The 17,350-nt window shown below is 28.3% G+C and overlaps 1 protein-coding gene and 3 non-coding genes across 6 annotated transcripts in view; 1 reads left to right on the forward strand and 3 right to left on the reverse strand.

Annotated features, from left to right (window-relative positions):
- Nucleotides 1–17,350, reverse strand: part of LOC111641197 (retinoic acid receptor RXR-alpha-A-like) — an 85,977-nt gene that overhangs the window by 33,321 nt on the left and 35,306 nt on the right. For all 3 annotated transcript variants that reach the window (XM_023387334.1, XM_023387335.1, XM_023387333.1), the window contains exon 3: nt 8,149–8,264. In XM_023387334.1, the coding sequence (XP_023243102.1) occupies nt 8,149–8,264 (116 nt within the window). The remainder of the gene's footprint in view (nt 1–8,148; nt 8,265–17,350) is intronic.
- Trnag-ccc lies at nt 13,168–13,238 on the reverse strand. The gene has a single exon. It is a non-coding gene; the product is annotated as a tRNA-Gly (tRNA).
- Nucleotides 13,652–13,722, forward strand: Trnag-gcc. The gene has a single exon. It is a non-coding gene; the product is annotated as a tRNA-Gly (tRNA).
- Nucleotides 13,994–14,067, reverse strand: Trnan-guu. Its single transcript has one exon. It is a non-coding gene; the product is annotated as a tRNA-Asn (tRNA).

Raw genomic sequence — 17,350 nt, forward strand, 5'->3', positions numbered from 1 at the left:
GAGATAATGGAATAAAATTGCTTAATTAACGAGGGAAAATGAGTTCTAACACTATAAAAATGATTTATGGAGAATTAAGTAATGATTTCAGTTAATTAAGCGTATATATGTTTAAAAAATACTCTAAAAATATAACATAAAATAGGTAATTACTAGGTAAAAAAGAACAAGAACTTGAACAATATAAATGACAATTTATGAATGAAATTTGATAAGGTTTCAGAGATTTAATTAATTTTTTTTATTTATTTATTATAAGTTTTTTTTTTATAATTGTATAAAAAAAACTTTTTACTCTATACTTTTTTAAACTTATTATTTTTACTGTTTTAAATATAATAAAAAAATAATTTGTCCACTGATCCTCAAATGACCTAATTAATTTATCAATCCTTCATATAAATCAAATGACTCCTTGAGAGTTTTTATACCCTTATTACAGATTTAGAAATATTTTTCTATTTTCACATAAGAATATTTGAAAATGCAATTTAAAATAAAAACTAACGATAAAAAATTCAAGGTACAAGCACCAAATATTTATATCTAATAATGCTCCTGACAAAGAATAAATCATAAAACAATTGTTGAAACTATATTCTAAGGAAAAAAAATTATGTGAACTGATGTATTTTGCCTGACACTCCTAGGAAATGGCTTCATTCATCATTCTTTTGTGTTTTCATTATCACTTCCACATGTATGGTTAATACAAACATATGAATGAATAACAACAACTAATCTTTATTTCTGCTGCTTCATTAATTTTTATTATTTTATTTAATGATATAGTTAAAAAAATTTTTTAAATTTATTTCATTATAACACTATCAATGATTAATATTATCTTTTATTATATTATAAACTTGTAATAATTTATGAATTGTCATTAACCTTTTTTCTTCTCTTTTATTAGTAATTTGTTTCACCAAAGGGAATTCAAGGTTTTATTCAGTAATCTGTGTCAAGGATAATTAAGTTGGCCAACTAAACTGTTTAATGTAGCAGAAGGCTCTTACAAACAGGAAGCTGAAGCTCAAGGTAAATGACATTAGGGATCACTTACTTTGACAGATTTATCTTTAATAAAATAAATATGGTTGGATAACTTTGTACATATGCTGTTTGTTTGTTTATACAAAACTGTAATTAATTCAATGAAAATTACTGTAAACTTTATTTCATATCACAAAATGAAAACTAGACTAAGCAAATGCAGTTATCTTTATCGGCATGATTGATGAAGCATGTCTATTATTAATTATACAAGTTATCAATTCAATATTGACTAACATTTGCTCATCATATACTTATAACTTATATAGGGGAGCCCATAACTCAGTTAACCAAGACTATTACTTAGATCAAGACGATAAAAAGTAGTAACTGAAAATTTGTAGCAATGTATTAGAATGCTATAAATTGTTCATTAAATGCAGAAGACCTCATTTGAAACAAATTTTATCTTAACATAATTAACTGACTTTTGGGCCATTCTGAGTAAATTTATATGAATTTATATGCATTTCTTCTATTTTTTAAAACTGCAATTCTCCTGAAATTAATTAATTGCAAATGTTTCAAAAAAAAAAAAAAAAATATTTTAGCTTTTTAGTAGGGGCTTTTCTTATTAAAAAATGATTTCTTTAATATAATAAAAAGCAAAACAAAACAAATGTTTAGATCTTAATTTATTTTTTTCTATTATGAAACAGGCCATTAAAAATTTTAATTCAATGAGCAATTATTTATTGTGACATCATCACAATGCTGGGCTGCAATTTTTAATTATATATTTTTTTAATTTATTGAATTTAATATATACACTCTCCATCTCAAATTAGTAGTGTTCTTCCCCTGTACATCTTACTTTTCCTGTTAGCAACAGAGTCATAACAGTCATCTATTAATTTCTTTCAGAGGAAAAGTTTTGAATTTAAGTGGTGCGACTTCTGGTTTGCATTGGAAGTTCTTATATAGTTAATCGAGGCCTCCTGACCATACAGTTTCCATATCTAGTCTCAGATTTCATCTATCTAACTCCATTCTTAAGATTAAGGAAAGACAGATGGACAGATGACAGTGGGAATATATTGGTCTACAATTTTTTCAAATTGCAACCCAATTAATTTTTAAAGAACAAATTTAGTTTTATTTTGAATGTCAAACTAACATTCTAATATACTCGAAAATTTGAAAATAAGATATTAATATGCATTAATTAAGCATTTGTATATAAAATTTAAACATGTTTTTGTAGCTAACATAATGATAATATATTAATTATAATATACCATATTTTGATATAAGTAAACTACTAATGCATAATTGTAATTATAAAACAAATTAATTTTATTACATAAGAGAAATGAAGTTTGTCAAAACAGAATATTATAAAGAAAAATAAATCTAAGACAAAGTGGCTCAATATAAAAATTGCCATTGAAAATTTGAAATTTAAAAATACTTTTTCTAAATTCAAACTTTTTATATCGTCATTATTATTACAAAACTTTATCAAATTTTACATTCATTATTAGAAAAAGAGAAAAAGCAAAACTGTGTAAATTCTTAAGAAAAAGAAAAAAAAAACTGATAAAAATAGAAGAAACATTCACTAATATCAAAGAAAATAATCTTAAAATTTTAAGAAATTCTGTACCGTCTTAATGGTACCAAGTTTATCGACAAAGTAACAAACAAACAAACAAAGATACTACTGCATTAAGACAACTAAGTTAAACTAAATGAAAAATTTTGATTGCTTTAGTCTAGCAATGCTTTGTTTGTTAAAGAAATATCTAACAATATCACATTCTAATATAAACAAAAATAACTGGAAACGTAATGTAAATAAAAGATAACATTAAATATCTTAAATGAAAATTTCCTTAAGTTTAATATGTTACACCACATTTAAGCATAAGAAATAACTTTATATTTATTCCAACTTTAACTCAAACATATAATACTACCATATTTTAAATTTGAGATTGACAATAATATCAAAATATTTTCAAAAATTAATTACTTTTATAAGTTCTTCCAAATTGAATGAATAATAAATGAGAGTATTTTATATCTTTAAATGTGTATTTAATTTTAAAAAATACAAAAAACTGCTAATAGACAAAAACTTATTTGCATAATATTCATTAACTCTCAAGCATGAAAAGATTAAAGAAAAGTTAATAATGGCTTATTAGAATAATCAATACGTATTCTGATACATTCATTATAATGTTTATTTTACTAACTTTGCTAATTATTATAATTAATGATCAATGTATATTATATTCTACTTTTTTAACACAAGATTACAGTATCTATATATATAAATGAGGATGGATGAATGTTTGTTTGCTACGCATGCATTCCTAGACCATTCGACCAATTGCTATGAAACGTGGCAGTTACATTCAGATACTTCTATCTTAGACCATGTCAAGCATCCAACCCCAAATTATCAATTGAATTTCTATATATCAATTAATTTCTGTCTACGTTTGATTGCTGTCTTTACATGTAGTACCATCTATTGGAAAAAAATTTAACAAAACAATTAACTAAATATAATTCTTACAAAAAATAGATATAATTTTTAAAATATATATTATATTCACTGAATTACTGCTACAATGATATAATACATAATAGATGCACCATTACTGCAACAGGTAGCACATAGCACTTGCCTGTGTGGACTGTAGTAGTGTTTTGCTCCTGTACACCATACTTTTCCTGTTAGCAATAGAGTCGTGCCGGTTATGTATCTAACTTCGTTCAGGAGAAAATTTTTGTATTGAAATAACACGACTTACGATACAAATTGGAAGTTAATATATAAGTAATCTGGTCCTTTTCTCTTACAGTTCTTGTCTCGCCTTTCATCTAACTCCAACTTCAAGATTAAGGAAGGACAGATAAACAGTGGGAATTTACAGCTCTACAATTTTTTCAAATTGCAGCCCAATAAGTATACTCCAGTAACTGAGTGGATAAAACCACCAAACACCAGTAGTTAGTTGTGGGTTTGCGCATGGTCAACAGACTGACCAAATGGAGTTTTCTTCACATTAGTAACACTTAAATTGAGTAAAAGCCATCCAAGAAACAAAGTGTTGATAAATATATATATATCCACTAACCTTTTAATGCTTCTAATTGAAAACAAAATAGAATGATAATCGCACCAGAAAAAGTTTCTGTAGAATTCCACCTGAAGAAGGTTCTAGAGTGGGCCAAAAACATTTGTGATATGTTAAATTTACTGCAAAGCATTAAAAGCTAGTTAGTGGGTATACATACTTAAATTGAGGCCAGCTTTACATAAACACCTTTCCAGAATGCATCCTCTTTGGCAGAGCACTCAAGTGTTGTGTTGCCATAACCAAATAAACAAAACTAATTCTAATGAGCAATTATTTATTGTGACATCATCACAATGCCAAGCTGCAACTTTTTGTCACATTGTTCTCAATTCTTTCAGTGGTGGTCCTATACATCATACTTTTCCTGTCACATCGGTCATATATCAAACTTTATTTGGGGAAATTTTGAATCAAAGTAACATTACTTCTGTTCCAAACCAGAAGTTCGTATATAGTTAATCTAGGCCTCCTGTTGCTAAGCTTTCCACATCTGGTCTCAACTTTCATCTAACACTTTTCTTCAGATTAAGGAAGGACGAACAGACAGCCAGTGGGACAACAGTTAGAATTTATAGGTCTACAATTTTATCAAATTGCAGCCCAATAATTTTTCTATAAATGCAATATTTACAAAAAATACTTCCCATGTAGTCTATATAACCTGTTTCTGAAATTTAAACACTTTATCATCACATAAAAAAATTATTCTAGCATTTTTACAAGATTTTTTTTATTTAAACAAGTTTTATATGAAATCTTTCGAACATTAAGGTTAGCAAGTTCAATCACATGTGGGGCCATCACACTGTCTAACATGAATCACTTTTCAAATATTAATAGTATCAATAGACTGGTATTAATTAGTAGTCATTGAGCATCCTCTCTGCTGGGAGGAGATCAATGACTACTTTTGGTTGAATTACTTCAATCCCACCCCTTCTGCAATAGTCCTTTCTTTCTATCAGATGAGCCGTATGGTGGTATTCAAATAGGAAAATTACATAATACAAGGTTACCAGCAAGCACAAAATATTATTTAAGTGGTTTTCAAGGATGTTGAATTTAAATATTTGGTACGTTTTTCCAAAATTTGATTCATTGACAGATCATCATTTGATATTCAGCTATGAATGAAACAATTTGTTATAGCTAACATTAGAAAAAAATATATTTAAAAAAATTTAAGATATCGTGTCTTCAATTCCTGTCTACTAGATTATTGAATTTGTGCCATTTTGTACCATTATAGTACGGCAATAAATGTGACAATGGTAGACTGAAATAACCAAACTCTTCATATGGTTTTTGTTTTAATATGCATTATAGTATTTGATTTATAATATATAACTACAAAGGTTATCTTATGTAAGGGCTTATCACATTGAGTGACAAATAAACACAATTTTAAAATTCTTTATTCCTCTACTGTACACAATTTAAAGAAATTTTAAAATGTGTTAGATTGGTCACTCGGTGTGATAAACCCTTACATAAGATAACCTTTGTAAATATAAGTCAAATACTATAATATAATTTAGTAGAAATGTTAGAAGTATGAAACTATCTAATAATCTTAATATTTGCTGTTGTTATTTTTTGCCAGAGCAACACCAGGCTCATCTGCTAGTTTATAAATAATTAGCAATGAGTAGCATAACTTTCCCAGCAAGAGCTAAAATTTTATGTAGTGCCATCTGCTACAAGATCCAGCTTAACAATTGCTATTCATTAGATAATGGTACAATAAACATAGCTTAAATAACCTTTACAGTTCCCAAATAAAAACTTAATTTTGAAAAAATATATTATTGATAACATTTTTGATCAGGTCATCAGTATATTTTTTCAAATTTAAAGTTTCATTCTGGTTCATATATATAAGTATCTGTTATGAGATTTTATTAAAAATTTTTATATTATTAATTACTATAAAATGACAAAAAGCTTAATTTTAAGAGTAGAGACGAGTTTTATAAAAAAAATGTAAATGCTAACAACAAATAAAATCTTCATTAAGTACGACCCCAATCGAAATATAACACGTGATTCCCCCTATATCTCCCCACCCGCTTGTGGTTTTTTTGTTTGCATTTCTCGACATTTCAAGGCCTCCTGAGCCCAAAAATGTGAAAATCATGAGGGGAGACCNTGGAACTTTCCCGAGTTATCTCGGGTTTTAAAGATTGCAGCATTACTTCTTGCCGCCTGCGTATGGCTATGATTGGTCATCTATATTCAGCAAACGAAATCAACAACGCAGTTAAGGAGACAAATTCCCTGACTTTTTGACAATTTTCGACAAATTCCCTGACTTTTTGACAATTTTTGACAAATTCCCTGACTTTCCCTGACTTTTTCAAAAAATAATGAAAATCCCTGACTTTCCCTGATTTTCCCTGACTTTCCAGGTGCGTAGGAACCCTGTGTATAACACAAATGTGTGTGTGTGTTGTGAAACATCAAATATTAATAGTAAAAGTAATTAAAAAAATTGGACAGTATCATATTCCAGCATGTACTTTATTTTCTTTATCAGAACTAATATTTTTCACCTAACTTCTAGACCATCCTCAAGTTCAATCACAAAGAAATAGTATTATAAAAACTGGGATGAAACAAAAATCATTAAGATAAGTGACTCCTTCAAAAGTAAAAAAGACAATATAACATATGATATGGGCCAACTCCAATATAGAAGACTGATGCTTACTTGCTTGGAGGATGGTGGTGATGAGAAAGTCACATAACTCCTCACAATCATTAAGTTATAACAATCCTATACACATTAATTACACTATACTCTCTGAAATATTGCCTAAATGCCAGAGATGACAATTCTCTACCAAATTCTAGAAATAAATATTGTAAAGGAGAATACAGTAGAGCATCAATTATCCGAATATTAATCGATCAAAACGTCAATTAACCGAAAGCTTTCCAGTCGGCAAATTTAAATTTAAACTAGTGCTGTGGCGCTATAATCTTTGACTATGTCTTGGGCTACTCCAATATTATTTTTGTTGGTGTGCGTGTTTTAGCTGGCAGCACTGCAACCATGAAAGGGTACTTAAGGACATGCCAGAATTTGAACGAATTTCAACATGGGATAGGTTAGTATATTTTATTGTACATAATCAGTTATCCGAAAAATCAATTTTCCGAACAACCCAGTCCCCAATTGATTCGAATAATCAATGCTCTACTGTATTATAAAATATTCTTATTTAAAATATTTTTTAAGGCTTAACTCATACATTATTTAGATTATAATAAAACATATTTTTGATTTTTTGTGTATATATTGTAAATTTTTATCTAATCTTTATTACATTTGAATTTTACAATTTTATTTCTCTGTAATCAAACTTGAACATAGCCTATAAATTAGACAAAATATTAGTTCTAAGAAAAAAAAAATTATGCTGGATTACTACAAATTTTGTTCCTTTTTTTATTAATTAAATAACTACTATATTTTCAAGTATTATTTGTAAAGTATAATCAATGGTAAGACAAATTAAAATTGTTGTTATTTGAAATAAAGCAGAACAAGTTAATAAAAACAAAAGTTAAAAACAAACAGGTGGCACTTGAATTAATTGACCAACAGACATTACAATGTTGCATGAGGCATCAAAAGACAAACTTTGACATCAAGTATTTTATGGACAAAGATTTTTTTTGAGATTTCAGATTTATCTGTTAACATATTCAGCATTCTCTTTTGAATACACTATTTCAATCTTCTGTAAGAAATCTGCTTCTATTCAATCATTCATATCAATGAGTAAATGAGTCAGTGAGACTATTATATATATAACTGAATAATTGTAACATTATTTATAAGTGATGAAAAAACTTTTTAATGAATAAAAATAATAAAATATATTTTGATGACAAGAAACACTTTCACAAAGTATTTTTATTAATTAAATTTTTATCATCATCACATAAACATGTTAATAATTTTAAACAAATAACATTAAATAACTTTTACCTATAAACACCATAATGTTTTCCTGATGCTCTATCTCCACATATCGAACATAAATGCTTTGAACCACTTAGTGGATGATTTGGTGGATAACGTGGTGACTGTTGCTGAGGAGAAACCTGAAAATATATTTTAAAAGTTTCAACATAAAATGCTGATTGATGAAATAAATATAGAAATAAAATAAATTACTTATTTAAGAATATAAAATGCCCCAATTACTTTAATAAAGTGAAATTTAATTGAAAAAAAAATCATCAAGCACAAGTAAATTTAATATTCCTCTCATCTTTAGGTCACAATCCAAACAGCTGCTATGGAATTGTCATTTGGAATGTAGGTTTGAAAATGAGAAAAATTAATATTTAAAGTTTAGTGGTTCCTGTTTGAAAATTATAGATATAACTACACATTGCTGCTAGAAATTAGTTAATAAAAAGTCACTGCAATGTAAGAAATTTTAATAAAAACATCACCACCTAAACTAACTAGTTCTCCAATTAAAATCTTAGAATGTACAGTACTTCAATAAAAAGCAATTTAAAATCCTTGTGAATTAATTGTATTATTTAATTAATTTGCTCAACAGTTTATTGTATCAGATATATTGTAACCATGGAATAAGTTTAAAAATGTGAAATTTAAACTGCATTGTACTGGAAATTTCTATATTCTACGTTCATAATCGAAGAAGACTTACATAGGTTAGATGGAAGTACAGATGTATTGTTTTATTAAAGTTTCCACTTAACATTACAGATGATGAACCAAATATCAAACTCAGCTTTTTGAATACTTAATGAACTATCAATACCTTCTGCTGCTAAGAAATGTTTATTAAACAAAACACAAACGTTTCAACCTGATACAATAGGCCATTTTCAGGTATAACTAAATTCAAATGCCTTTTCAAAAATGGAGCATTTTAACAAAGAAATGTCAAATTTTTTTACATTTAAATTTAAAACAAAAATATTAGATAAATTAACAATTAAACAATAAAATATAAAGATAAAAAAGGTTAAATAAACTAAAACAATGATATAAATAATAAAATAAACAAAAATGCATCCAAATATATAGATGGGTGACAACTAAGAATTTTTATGTTTTAATTTTTCTTTTATGCAAAATTTTCATGCAGCAGGTAGTCCATCTGCATCCCTGGCATTTATGCAACCATCCTTTAATTTATTTACTTTTATAAATTTCAATTTTTTCTTCATTCATTACTAACAATGGAAATGTATAACCCGGAGGATAGTCACTTCTTTCCATTTGACTATGGAGTCCTCTACGTATGCCATACATGTGCTCCTTAAGTCTAATTGCTAGATTCCTTCTTGTGACCCCACTATAGTCTTTCTTAATTCCTAATTGCTGATTTTCAAATGGAATTCTATATATGCCTGCTTTTTCTTCTTTTCTAAGCATGTCTTTATCATTTCTCAAAATACTGTATAAATTTGTGCATTGAACTGCATTGAAGACATTTGTGTTTTGTTTAATAAACATTTCTCAGCAGCAGATGATGATAATAGTTCATTAATTACAGATGCTTTTTTTTTTATTAATTACTTAAAAATTTTGTTAATAATAGTTTGTATACTAAGTCCTTGACTTATGCAGATTTGAGTCCTGCAGTTTCATAGATATGCAGTTGTAATACCTTAACTGATGACTAACAACACTATTCATTAAGTGTCACTTTGAATATAATAGATGGCAAAAATCTTTAAGGAAATTTTTCTTTCATAACCAGAAGCTGTTTGCATTAATCATTCTTTGAAATGTATATACAGTAGACCCCTATAAAACGGGTTCATATAATTCGGATTCGTATATAACAGCAAAAAAATTGCGACTGTATTTGAATAAACACACTAAAAGAGACTCCTATATAACAGTAAAATGTCATCACCGACTCGTGTTGAGACAGGATTGGTCGAATCTAGACCAATAGTGGATATTGCACAAACAATTGAGTTTAAATGAGCAGCGGACCTACTAAAAACCATTTATTATTTAACGTCCATAAAAATTATATTTATATTAATGATATCTCCAAAGTTCAGCAAATTTTTCACAGAAAAATAATTTATCAGGAAACACGCGCACCCGTTTGATGTGCCGCTCCACGACAAAAACAAGTTTAAGCAATGGCGGTGTCGAACGGTGCACACTCAGTAAATAATCCTACAATTTTTTATTTATAGTATAGTTTATATGGATTATTCCCAAAAAATTATAGGTGTTTTGGAAATGTTGAGTCAAATTAGTCTAGAATCGGTTAATTTTATGGAAGAAAACCTTTCAAACAGCCGTAGTCCGTAAACTGCATACGTGTTGGGCTGTGATTGGCTCATGTATTTAAGGACTCGTAGAACATCAATTTCATAAAGAACGAAACGTATCTACCATGTTATAGGGGGATCAACTGTATATACACAGTATGTATGATGTATGTATTAGTGTAAGTTAAAATTCATAATATACATGCACTATTTAAGGGTGCAACTATGCAGACGCAAGCGAGCGAATTTTCCGAGCGAGCGAGAATATGTGGCGAGAAGAGACGAGACGCGATAAATATCAAAACCTGTCAGATATGTGCGAGAACCAGGAATTCGCTCTAGCCAGCGTTATTTCTCGCTTCTCATTTGTGCATGGTTTTCCTTTGCGAAAACTAAATCACTCGCAACCTCTCGCTCGCTCTAAATTCGCGTCTACATAGTCGCACCATAACTTGTGTGATTTTCAACTTCTGAGGAAAACACTCAAAAGCTTATACATGAAAATATTTACTTCTAAAAATATATTTGGTATCTGTACTACTGGTTGTTCATTGTTTAATAGTAAATTAACATAATCATTCTTAAAACAATAAAGTTAATTTGTGTATAGAATTTGATGATTAAAGTTATAAATCTTTTAGATAACCTTTATTTTTTTAATTTTGAGAAATATATTATTTAAATGGAATCACTAATTATACAAAAACAATTTAGAATAATTACAGAATAAAATGAAGTTTTAATTTTAATTTTCTTTAATTTAATTAAATTGCAATTTTCCTTTTTTAGAAAAATTAAATATTGATTTTTGACAAAATATATTAATGAAGAAATTGCTTATTGATTTATTATTGATTAAATGTAATCTTTTTTTAGGCCAATAACAATTAAAACTAAAAGCTATTAAAGCAGAAAATTTGGCAAACCAGCAAAATAAACGAAAAGATAAGTTCTCACTTGAACTGAATGTAGGTCATTTAAATTTTTAAAACTGAATACTTACACAAAGTATTCAGTTTTTAAAAATCTAAACTGAAATCTGGAATAAATCCAACTTTATATATATATATTTTTACAAATTAAACATTTCCGATTCATTTAATTTAAAGTTAAACAAATATTTCCAATGTAATTATTACAGAATTTTTTATATTATATTTAATTATTAATTTCTTATAATTTTTCAGGTAACAGATAATTTTATGTTGTTATCTGTCGAATATTTAATAAATAGAATTTAAGAAATATAAAAATAAATAGCTGAAAGGAAATTGAATGTATAAGCTCTCAAATAATGAGCAAATATTAACATGTCATGTTAAAAAGTTGTTCTTATTATTGATCAAATTATATATTAATAATTTCATTCTTAAATTCATAATCATCTAAATCAGAAATTCTCAGATACATCCATTTAATTCACCATCGTCAAGGGAATTATAAATAAAATCTGAAAACGACTGTCTTTATTGGATTCTATTTGTAAATCCTTGATGATGGTCCTTGATTATTAGCCAAAAATACTCAGAATTAATTGGTGATGAATTGTATTATTTAAATCTATAATGATGGAGGAACTTTGACAAGTCAGTTTAAAAACTGTTGATATCAGAGTTAAAGTTTTCTGTTCAGTATTATATTAAAAATTATTTGTAAATAACATTTAACAAAAACTTATATGTATATACATGTGTATATATATGCATGTATCTATTAAAGCAATTTAGCATTTACTAACAGTGAAAATACTTGTAAAATAATATACTTATTACATAAAATATTTTGTAATAACTATTTGTAATGTTTTTTAAAATTAAGATAATGAAAAACAAGCAATTATTTTTATTGTGACATCGTTTTGATGCTGCAATTTTTAATTCTTTCCATTTGACTATGGAGTCCTCTACGTATGCCATACATGTGCTCCTTAAGTCTAATTGCTAGATTCCTTCTTGTGACCCCACTATAGTCTTTCTTAATTCCTAATTGCTGATTTTCAAATGGAATTCTATATATGCCTGCTTTTTCTTCTTTTCTAAGCATGTCTTTATCATTTCTCAAAATACTGTATAAATTTGTGCATTGAACTGCATTGAAGACATTTGTGTTTTGTTTAATAAACATTTCTCAGCAGCAGATGATGATAATAGTTCATTAATTACAGATGCTTTTTTTTTTATTAATTACTTAAAAATTTTGTTAATAATAGTTTGTATACTAAGTCCTTGACTTATGCAGATTTGAGTCCTGCAGTTTCATAGATATGCAGTTGTAATACCTTAACTGATGACTAACAACACTATTCATTAAGTGTCACTTTGAATATAATAGATGGCAAAAATCTTTAAGGAAATTTTTCTTTCATAACCAGAAGCTGTTTGCATTAATCATTCTTTGAAATGTATATACAGTAGACCCCTATAAAACGGGTTCATATAATTCGGATTCGTATATAACAGCAAAAAAATTGCGACTGTATTTGAATAAACACACTAAAAGAGACTCCTATATAACAGTAAAATGTCATCACCGACTCGTGTTGAGACAGGATTGGTCGAATCTAGACCAATAGTGGATATTGCACAAACAATTGAGTTTAAATGAGCAGCGGACCTACTAAAAACCATTTATTATTTAACGTCCATAAAAATTATATTTATATTAATGATATCTCCAAAGTTCAGCAAATTTTTCACAGAAAAATAATTTATCAGGAAACACGCNAGCATGCATCGGCCGGGAATCGAACCCGAATCACTCGCTTGGGAAGCGAGTATTCTTCCGTTGAACTACCGATGCTTTTCGTACCTTTATCTCTACAAGGAATTCGACTTAAACCAACACCATTTCACTCTCAAACCGTCCAATAAGACGGCTCGCTAAGCGTTGCAGCGATTTCCTCTTACTCGAAACACATAAACGATCAGTAAAATTAATTTAATGCGTTAAATTTTTCCCCTCGTTCTTACAGCAGTTCGAAAGTTGAAGCGTAAACTGTTATAAATTTTTAGTTTTAATTAAGTTTGACGGGCAGAGTAATATCTAGCAATGAATACGTGGCAGTCGTTGGAGAGGATTTGTGCAAGCTTCGAATGTTGCGTTGTCTGAATCAGTTCGATGTACGACAATCACGGTGACACACCAGCAGAGCATTGGATATTTGTACGTTGCATTGATACAGAAGTAATAATAGTCAGTTGTTTGAGAGACGGGCATCGGTGGTTCAATGGTAGAATACTCGCCTGCCACGCGGGTGATCCGGGTTCGATTCCCGGCCGATGCACAGTGCTGGCGTTTCGTTTTGTCCAACCAGCTGTTAACGCGTGGCGCTTTCGTTTTATCAAAATGCATTTCTTCCCCTAGAAGCTTATTTTGTAGTAGGTTTTGTTCTTTTAAACGTACCGTTAAATTTTTTAATAACAAAGCAAACAGCATGGAATTCTGTCTCTGCAAAAGTCCAGTTTGAACGCCGCTGTTGACTGCATTGCCAACGAATCACACGAAGCCGCCAAAAAAATAATTAGAAAAAATTCTCTCCCCTCGACTCGCTAATTCGTCACCGGGTGGGATCGAACCACCAACCTTTCGGTTAACAGCCGAACGCGCTAACCGATTGCGCCACGGTGACACCGGATGATTACTTTCCAAACGTCTATTCCAACATAATGTACCGATAGAAATGTCGTCGTCGGCCATATCAGGTAAATACCACATCGCACTCGTCCTCTCCGCAGAACAAGGCAATGCTGCCGTTGTTTACTTTTCGGATAAATAGCCTACTGTCTCTGTCTGTCAATCATCGACCTGAAAACGAACCGAAATATCAAATGAGCTCTAAGGTATTACGTAACTTTTCACCGGCGTACATACTGTCAAAATTCCGACTCGGGCAGGCTGTTTAATGTTTAGCAATAACGTTCAAAAAACTAATCTAACGACAAAATAACCAACGTACCAGGAAATTACGACTCGCGATGCCATCGAAATATCTACAATCTGATTTTCTAAAGTCGCGAGGGTGGAGTGTTCAATATACGAGCAAGTATTTATTGTGACGAGCAATTTTTAATCAATTTCATTAAAAATATATGCTCTTCACCTCAATTAGTAGTGGCCTGTCCCTGTACTTTTCCTTTAACAATAAAGTCGTGTCAATCATCTATCTAACACCTTTCAGGGAAAGTTTTGAATTGAAATAATGTGCATCCTGGTTTGCATGGAACGTTCATATATAATTAATCAAGACCTCCTGCCCCTAAGGTTTCCGTATCTGGTTTTGAATTTCATCTATCTAATTCCATTCTCATGATTAAGGAAAGACAGATGGATGAACGGACGGATGACAGTGGGAATTTATAGGTCTATAATTTTTTCAAATTGCAGCCCAAATATAATTCTCTATCTCCTTATTAATTATTAAATTCTTACTTTGTCAACAAATGAAAAAAACAATGCTAAATAATTTTTTGTAAATAAACATTAAAAAATACAGGATGAAATATCTTTATAAAAATATACTATTGAAAACTAAAATTGATGTAGATTAATTTTAGTCTTCAATAGTGTATATTTTTCAATGCTAAATGAATTACGAAAATTATTTATTAGCTGATATTAAATGTTTTTCTAGATCAAAATGTCTTATCTTCAGTTCATACATCAATATTAAAAAGTTACAAATACATTTAAATATTAACATAGAGATTCTATGTATTCATTTATATCAAAAATAATTAATGTGTTTGTTATTTTTTTTTTTAATTGATGTAAGATCTGAAGATGAGACATTTGGGTCTAAAAAAAATGTTTAATACCACTTAATAAATTACTTCAATAGTCTACTTAATGTTGTTTTTTATATGTTTATAATTCTATATATTGTTATACACAATATAGGCAATAAATTATACACAAACAAGGCAATAAATTATTTCAACTTGATTCAATTTTAATTAATTCTTATAACTTATTTTTTGGCTAGAAACCAGTATTATTCTCATTCTGTTATAAGCATGAATGAATTATTAAAATTTCATAAAAATTAAAAGGCGTAGTTAAATCATTCTTCACTAACACTTCAAAATCATAAATCAAATAAAATAGTTATTTTTGAAATCATTCTTATAAATATACCAAAAATATCTGGCAGCTTCACAAAATATAAAATATTAACTATAATAATATTTACAAAATGAATTGTACTATTTGAAGCAACTTATGTGGAATGTGTTTCTGAATGCTTAACATTTAATGATTTTTTTTGTTTTTTGGCATAATTTATGCTTCTGAAGAAGAGCCAGCAAAGTTCAAAAGCACTTAAGTTATAAATATTAAAAACTAATACAATACTACATATTTATCATTTGAATTAACACTGTATAGCAGTTGTTAAATGTTGAAGATTTTGATGTAAAACATAGTTAATTAGTGGTTTAGTAATGCTATAATGATTTGTGTACAGAGCTTTCTGCCAGTTTTGGTTTTATTATGTGTGTTACACATAATAAAACCAAAATGTATAAAAACCATTATGTATGTTACACATATATAAAAATTATGTGTAAAAATTAATTTTTATTTTCTGTTTAATTTGCAGTTTTAACATTTTAAATAATATCTTATATTTTGTTATACAGTAGAACCTTGAAAACTCGGCCTAATGTGGACCGAAGGGTGGCAGAGTTTGTGAAAATGCCGAGTTATCGGGAATGGGGTTAAAAAAAATAAGTACGAGTGTTTCCTCAGAAAATACTGTACTGTACTTGTACAGTATTTACTTGTACAGAATATAACAGAGAATAAACTGCCCAAATACCCTTAAACAAACGAAAAGTACGTCCTTTATGAAGGCATAGAGCCTTTACTACATGACCATAACTTGTGTGATTTTCAACTTCTGAGGAAAACACTCAAAAGCTTATACATGAAAATATTTACTTCTAAAAATATATTTGGTATCTGTACTACTGGTTGTTCATTGTTTAATAGTAAATTAACATAATCATTCTTAAAACAATAAAGTTAATTTGTGTATAGAATTTGATGATTAAAGTTATAAATCTTTTAGATAACCTTTATTTTTTTAATTTTGAGAAATATATTATTTAAATGGAATCACTAATTATACAAAAACAATTTAGAATAATTACAGAATAAAATGAAGTTTTAATTTTAATTTTCTTTAATTTAATTAAATTGCAATTTTCCTTTTTTAGAAAAATTAAATATTGATTTTTGACAAAATATATTAATGAAGAAATTGCTTATTGATTTATTATTGATTAAATGTAATCTTTTTTTAGGCCAATAACAATTAAAACTAAAAGCTATTAAAGCAGAAAATTTGGCAAACCAGCAAAATAAACGAAAAGATAAGTTCTCACTTGAACTGAATGTAGGTCATTTAAATTTTTAAAACTGAATACTTACACAAAGTATTCAGTTTTTAAAAATCTAAACTGAAATCTGGAATAAATCCAACTTTATATATATATATTTTTACAAATTAAACATTTCCGATTCATTTAATTTAAAGTTAAACAAATATTTCCAATGTAATTATTACAGANTGTGTACAGTAATTTACCTGATAAGACAGACTTCAGAAAAATACTTTATGAGAGCTTTTATGCTTTTATAAAGCTGTCTATAATGAAAATTAATTAACTAAGGAATTTTTTGCCCTGCCAGGGTGTGGCCGAGTTATCCGGAGTGCCGGGTTATCGAGAGCCGAGTTTTCGAGGTTCTACTGTATATACATGTAAAAAAAATAAAATAACTGTCCTACATTAATAAAATATTTTATAATTTTTCCGCAGGAATGCAACTCTTCTGCTTAACTTTCACACATTCTCAACTTTCATACATTTTTAGGAATACACTGAAGTCCAAAAATTGAAGACTTCTATTAC

Source organism: Centruroides sculpturatus, unplaced genomic scaffold, assembly GCF_000671375.1.
Source record: "Centruroides sculpturatus isolate CEXI.00-Female unplaced genomic scaffold, Cexi_2.0 scaffold1386, whole genome shotgun sequence".
Classification (NCBI taxonomy): Eukaryota; Metazoa; Arthropoda; class Arachnida; order Scorpiones; family Buthidae; genus Centruroides; species Centruroides sculpturatus.